Genomic DNA, 6904 nt, shown 5'->3' with positions numbered 1-6904 from the left:
CCCCCGCTTGATTTTTGCCGCCCTTGCTTACGTTCCGCTGTAGTGGTGGCGGTGGGAGTGGTGGGGGACCATTGAGGGGGGTTGGGGGAAGGCAGCGAGGGGCAGGGGATTTGAGGTCAGTCCCACCTGGGCTCAATCTTGGTTCTGCCATTTAGGCTTCTTGCGGCACCACCTGGACCTCACTTTTCTCACGTATGAAATGGAGTAGGTAGTTGCCTTCCAGGAGCTAGAATTCAATGACAGGTTACAGAGGACTTAGCATGGTGCCTAAAACCAGTGAAGTATTTCATCATGAAATAACAATACTCAATAAATGAAAATAAAATGACTTCATCTTAAAAAACAAACAAACCCGAGAGCAAGCAGCTTCTCAAACCACCAGGCAGAACGTCTAGGCTGCCTTTGGTTTTGGGGTTTCCTTGCGCTTCTGTTCTATTTTCCTGCTTTTTGCCATATGGACTGAGCTTTAGCCATTCTTTTTTTCTCTGATTATTTGAAAACTATGTAGCCTAATTTATCCTGCCGATGTGTGTACAAATCTATATATGTGTGTAAAAATATATATAATGTTTACTTAGAAACATATTCTTGAAAACTGAAAAACTACAAGAAAGCAAAAAAAAAGGACAATGTCCTTATTCCCGCATAGAATTAACAGTTAACGTGCTGTTTGCTTCTACACTTTAAAGAAAAATCATCGATTTTATAAAAACTAACTTATATAGAGAATTAAAACAATGCAGAAAAGTATTAACAAAATTACAGTTCTTTAAAAATCCCACCACCTGGAAACTACCGGCATTCACATCATTCCAGGGATCCCGACGTGCACGCGTGCGGGAAGACCAAATGGAAGATTGGGGAGACAGAGGCACAGGTTTAGATCGACTCTTATTAAGTGGGATTATATTACAGATGCTACTTCTGATTTTAAAAGCTTCCATTGTCGTTTTATATGAATTTTTTTAAAAAATGAAATGGACTTCTTGAACTCCAAGTAGATATTTCTTTACCACAAGAGACCTCTTTCTCAAAGAAGGCTCCAAGCAACGTCAAGGCTACGAGAAAACACTCTTAGAGGATGTCTGTTGTCTCTGATTTGAAGGGCAAATGTTCCACCCCCTGTCCCCTTTTCCTTTATGTTGTCCAGATCATTGCTGTTGCCATAATCCCCAGTCGTTTGGAGGCTGGTGTTATTATTAATTTTTTTTTAATAATTAGTTGTTGTTCTGATGCTGCTTTTCTCTTGGCTTACGGTTCCATGTGTGCAGACTTGTCTACCCAGTGAGATGGAGATGGTGTCTTCTCACACATCTTTGCAATCTCCCCCCAGGGCCAAGATCAGTGCTGCACAATTGTAGATACTGAACAAGGCTTCTTGGATTGATTTCATTTTCCTAATTAATGACTTTCTACATTTTCCAAATTTCCCTAGTTAATGACCCCATCAAACACAGAATCCAAGCCTTCCAGGCCTTTTCCCGCTACTGGAGGATCCTGATTATTGATTTCCAGGCTAGCATTTACCCTTGGATTCTTCATTGCTTTTAGGAATAACACTTGCCTATGCCCACGATTCCATTCAGGAATTCAGTACTGCTTTGTTGTTCCTTTAAGGGATTAACATCAAGCATGAACTGACGTTCTGTCCTTGGTATTGTGCAATGCCGGTGGATGCACACTGGTCTAATGTAACCAGTAACTTCAATATGTGCTTTCTACTCACAGTTTCCCATCGCCGTTGGCACTGGCACCTTCAACGGCCCCTACGAGCCTGCAGGAGGACAAGTAAGGCTTTTAACTCGTTTTGCTTCCGTTTACATCCCCCCTCTAGCAAATGCTACCCCGAAAGGGCGAGGGCAAGGCTTCATCTCCTTGGGGTGTGTGGAGACTGTGGAATCTTGAGATTCCTCAATTTCAAGGAAAGTAGTGATTGTGTTTCAACTTCCACTCAGACAGTTTCACCTCGGGATTTCGATGGCACCAGGCCATTGTTTTCAAAAGTATGGTATGTAGAATGTTGTGACAAGCTTTCTAAAAATCTGGATTGCAGCTATCGGACATGAACATTCCATCTTCTTCTGGCAAAGTTGTATTTTTTTTTAAATGACAAATTTCAGTTCTATTGTTTCAACATTCAAATATTATTGAATGTCTAATTTTTAGGAAAATGATGCGGATGAACTTTGTAAACTGTTCTTTCATAGAGAGCTTCTTCCCAATTAGCAGCACTTGGGGGATAAACATATGTACTAGTATTTAGATAGTCTCTCTGATCTTTGCGAGGGTTTAGAGACTTTAATGTTACTCAAAGGTGAGTCGGTGTGTCAAACTCTATATCAACAAATATAAAGCTGCTTTAAAATAAGATGAAACTCTTTATAGGAAAGCTTTGATGCATAAAATTACAGCATTAAAAAATGTAATTTTAGTTTTACATTAAGAAGAGTTTACTTTAATGTGTATTACATTTTTTTCGTTCTCTCTCTCTCTCTCTCTCTCTCTCTCTCTTTCTCTCTCTCTCTCTCTCCCTAGTGTCTAAGTTGTGTGGGGGCTGGTTCATTGTCTCTTGTTGAGCCTCTATTCCTAGTACTTATTATTTCTTAAACAATAAATGATGAAGACTAGAAAAATGCTATGTATTACAGCCAACATACAACTTATAAATGCATTGTGTTTCATTTTGTTTTTATTCAATTTATTGGGGTGACTGGTTCCAACATGGACATACAGGTTTCAGGTGTGGGGTTCTACATTACAAGATCTGTATATTGCACCGTGTGCCCACCACCCAAAGTCAAATCTTCTCCTATCACCATATATTAGGACCCCTTGCTCCCCCAAATCCCTTCCCTCTGGTCATCACCACACTGCTGTTTGCGTTTCATTTTTTGGTCCCACATATGAGTGAAATCATATGGCTCTTAACTTTTTCTGACTTACTTCACCTAGCGTCATGTTCTCGGGGTCCATCCACGCTGCTGCAAATGGCGCTACTTCTTCCTTTCCTACGGCTGAGTAGTATTCCATTGTGTACATGCACCACATCTTCTCTATCCAGTGCCTTCAAGCTGCTCACATGGGAACACTACCCTTCCTTGGTTTCCAACTGTGGGGTAGATTCCTTTTCCATAATTATATCCTTTTGGCACTTCCACTGGAGGTGGGATGCGAGGTATTGTTACACCTCGAGGTTCTAATTTTTCATTTCAATCCAGAAATCTGTCCCATGATGCCCATTCTGGAATTCAGGTTGAAGTGTTCTGGAAAAACAGGTCATTAGCCAGTCTAGTATCTGTGCTTCTGTCCACAGCCCGACTCCCAATGCAAATGGTGTATGTATTGTAGGGGTACAGGTGAGCAATAGTGGCAAGGTGCCTGCAACAGCTTTTCTTTGTCTCCCCAGAGAGCCCGGCGGGCTGTGCTGCCCCAGGAACAGGAAGGATCGGGGGCTGGGCAACCGGTAACTGGTTCAATAAAGAAAGAAGGTAATGATCAGGCACCCTTTCACCCTCTTCTGTCAGACTCCAGGAAGGAAGGGCCATGGCTGACTCACCCTGGCTGCCTTCATGACTATAAAATCTCTTCTTTTCCGACTACAGTCCAAGGTTAGGCCTAGGAGAGGCAAAGCAAGTCCTCTGCCCTGTGCAGGGGGTGTGAGGGGAGTGAGGAGACGAAGCATGGTCTCAGCTCCATGGTAAGAAGCCAGTTCTTGCCCCGTCTCACGGTGTGGCCTCCCAGCCGTGGTTTCCTCATCTGTACGACAGCATACCCACCTGCGGAGCTGGCCACCGGGCTGGGAGCAAGGTGGGGAAGGAGGGAAGGAGGCTTCGTGTAGTTGACAGTACTTACCAACAGCTCACTCTGCAAACACAGAACCTGCTCCACCCCAGACTGTGTGCTGGGCACGGGAGTCACAGAGACACAGCATCCATGACTTTTTGGAACTTTGGTCAAGTGGGGGAGGTGGCCAGGGAAGAAAGTGATGGACCCAAAAGGGAGGGCCAGCTAAGAGGCTGGAGTAGTTTAGCGGAAGCAGGGGTGCGGAGATCAAGGACTTCGTGGATGAAGGGGAATGAATGTTGTATCCAGGTATCCAGGTAGGGTTTTGCTCCATAAAGGCATGGGGGTGGGGCTCAGTGAAGAGGTCAGGCTGTCTGGCCCGGGTGCTGGTGAGTGTGTTATCAACTGCTACTATTACAGAGGCTTTGGGCAGACAGGGCCAACATGGGATGGTGGGTCTGTGGGTCGCTGGTAACTCCCCGTGTTCTGGAGTGAAATGAGCATTGATTTTGGAGTCCACAGACATGATTTTGAACCTCAGCTCTGTGTGACCCTGGGCAAGTCACTTTACCTCTCAGCGTCAGTGCCGTCGATAAAATTAGTTGGTAATCCTTCCTCGTGGTGCAGAGGTGAAGACTAATTGAGAGGACGCCTGGGAAGTGTCCAGCCTGCTGGCAGCTACACCAGTACTCAGTAGGTGCTGCTGTTCCGTCCTTCCCCAGATGCCTGCCAACTGGGCTACGAAGCAGGTCCTTGCCTGGGGATGTTCAGGGCGTATTTCTATAACGGCTCCTCCATGGCCTGTGAGCCTTTCCTGTATGGCGGCTGCCTAGGCAACAACAACAAGTTTGCCTCGGAGAAGGAGTGTCTGCAGACCTGCAGAACCGTGGGTGAGTCCGGGCCCTTTGCCACTGTGTGCGCTGCAGCTGGCAACGCCATCCTCCCGACGGACCACCTGACAACTGAACCGGTGGCTAAGCGAGGATGTTCCCGGGGTGGAAATCCAGGGCGAGTTTCCGGAAGTCGTAGGAAGTGCCCTTTGCATATGGGTGACCGTAGGCAAGTGATTTCTTCTCATAGGCGCCAGCTCCCCAGTCTAGAAGGGACGAGGTGGTCTAGGTGAGCAAGGTCCCCGGGTTCAGGTCCTGTGCCTCGGGTTAGCCAAGCGGAAGGATTACTAATGCTGTGCCTCCCTCCCCTCCACAGCGGCCTGCAACCTCCCCATAGTCCCCGGCCCCTGCCGAGCCTTCATCGAACTCTGGGCGTTCGATGCCGTGCAGGGGAAGTGCATCCGATTTCAATATGGGGGCTGCCAAGGCAACGGCAACAAGTTCTACTCCGAGAAGGAGTGCAAGGAGTACTGCGGCGTCCCTGGCGACGGTAGGAGGCCCTGTGGGGTGCCAGGCTGGGCCCAGGGGCTGATGGGGTCCAGGTGGGAGAGCCCTGTAGGTGAGGGCCTGGAGAGCTGAGCTCTGGACTCTGTACCAGGTGACCAGCCCACCCACTCCCAGGGCCTCAGCTTCCTGTCTTTCATGTGGGGCCAAGCCCCAGGCCTCAGCCCAGCTGGGATGCGGTACCTGGGGTACCGGGTAGAGGCAGAGGGTGGGCAGGGCAGTCTGAGGAGCCTGGCAGAGCTGGGCTGATCCTGGTGCTGCCACATTCGGGCCGGCCACACTGGGCAGGTGCCAGTTTTAGCCTCAGTTTCCTCTTGTAAAATGGGACAAAGCTCTGATTTATTTCCCAGACTTCCCAGTGCCTGGCACGGGTAGTGCTCAGCGAACGGCGCCTGTTACTGATAGTGATGGTGATGCTATAAGGAGGACAGGGCAGGTCCACCTCGCTTTACTGCGCTTCACAGATATCACCACTCACTTTACTGGGGTAGTGGCTTTGCTACGCTGGTCTGGAACCCAACCCCAACCCGCAATATCTCCGAGGTACGCCTGTGGTAGCACTGCAGGAACAGCAGCCCCGTGAGGTTACTGTGCCTTATCTCCCTGCTGGGAAATGGCACCTAAAGTCAGTCAGAGGAGGCAGAAAATCAGACCATCCTGTGGAATGCACTGTGGGGACATCTAGTCATTCAGCAAGCGGGAGTTCCTGGCCTCAGGCCCCAGCTCGGCCCAAGCTGCCTCTACCCCTCCATGAGGCACCCCCTCCCAACTCCCCCTGCCCTGGACCCGCAGGCGAGCCCCATACCTACACCCTGAGCCTCTGTGTCCACAGGAGACGAGGAGCTGCTGCGCTTCAACAACTGACAGGTCCAAGGCCAGTGGTCCAAGCCAGAGGACGGCGGGGAGGCTGCGGGCCAGTGTCTGCCCCCGGGCCCCACATCGGGCAGGCCGGGCCGAGGGACCTGGGTTCAAATAAAAGCCAAATCATGGACTCCTGAGGTTCCATGTCCTGACTGTTGTCATCCTAGTGGAAGGAGACGGGGGCAGGAGGGGGCGACAAAGCCGGGCGGGCAGGAGCAGCCCAGCCGGCCCCAGGGGTGGGAAACGCGACAGAACCACCTTCCCTGCGTGAAACTGGCCATGCAGATTATGACACACAGAGCACAGTTCCCTGCTCGACAACAGTATCAAATAGGATTTTGCTTTCATAAAGCTAGAGGAGGGGGAACGCTCTGGGACTTGTTTCTGCAGGAGGTTTGACGGGTCACCAGCGACCCAGGGTCAGAATAAGGTGCCCTATGTGCCCAGGGGGGTCAGTGCCTGAAATAATTCCCGTTCTTCACCACATGGAACCCCCGCCAACGTTTTACTTTGGCCACAGCCACGTCCCCAGCACCAGCTGCCGGGAGCTGAAAAGGCCTGGGCTGTTTCCCCACCAGGCCCTCGAGTTCCCATCTCCTGGGAGCCCTTCCCCAGCCCTTTGTCCAGGAGAATGTTCACTGACCTTCGCGTTCTGTCCATGACGACCAGCAGGGCCCTGGGCCAGGACCCGCAGCCCTCGGTCCGGCTGGCTTCTCCGCCCTTCATAGGCCACCCACGTGACTCAGGCACCAACTTGGCCCAAGAGCACGACTCTAGGAGCCTCCAGATTAGACCCACTGAACATACAAGCATCCGGGTTATGAATCTCTCTTGCGAGCTCCCTCCACCCAGAGCCCAGGGGAGGT

At 49.9% G+C, this 6904-nt stretch overlaps 1 protein-coding gene across 1 annotated transcript in view; it reads left to right on the top strand.

Annotated features, from left to right (window-relative positions):
- The window catches only part of AMBP (alpha-1-microglobulin/bikunin precursor), an 11195-nt gene extending 5020 nt beyond the window's left edge, over nt 1-6175 (top strand). The window contains exons 7-11 of the mRNA XM_006768617.2: nt 621-643; nt 3407-3488; nt 4506-4673; nt 4990-5163; nt 6010-6175. Of these exons, the coding sequence (XP_006768680.1) occupies nt 621-643; nt 3407-3488; nt 4506-4673; nt 4990-5163; nt 6010-6041 (479 nt within the window). The 3' untranslated portion in view covers nt 6042-6175. The remainder of the gene's footprint in view (nt 1-620; nt 644-3406; nt 3489-4505; nt 4674-4989; nt 5164-6009) is intronic.
- The last annotated feature ends 729 nt before the right edge of the window (nt 6176-6904 follow it).

The sequence above is a fragment of the Myotis davidii genome, unplaced genomic scaffold (assembly GCF_000327345.1).
Source record: "Myotis davidii unplaced genomic scaffold, ASM32734v1 scaffold142, whole genome shotgun sequence".
NCBI lineage: Eukaryota > Metazoa > Chordata > Mammalia > Chiroptera > Vespertilionidae > Myotis > Myotis davidii.
The sequence above is the reverse complement of the archived record's forward strand: the minus strand, read 5'-3'. Positions and strand labels throughout refer to the sequence as shown.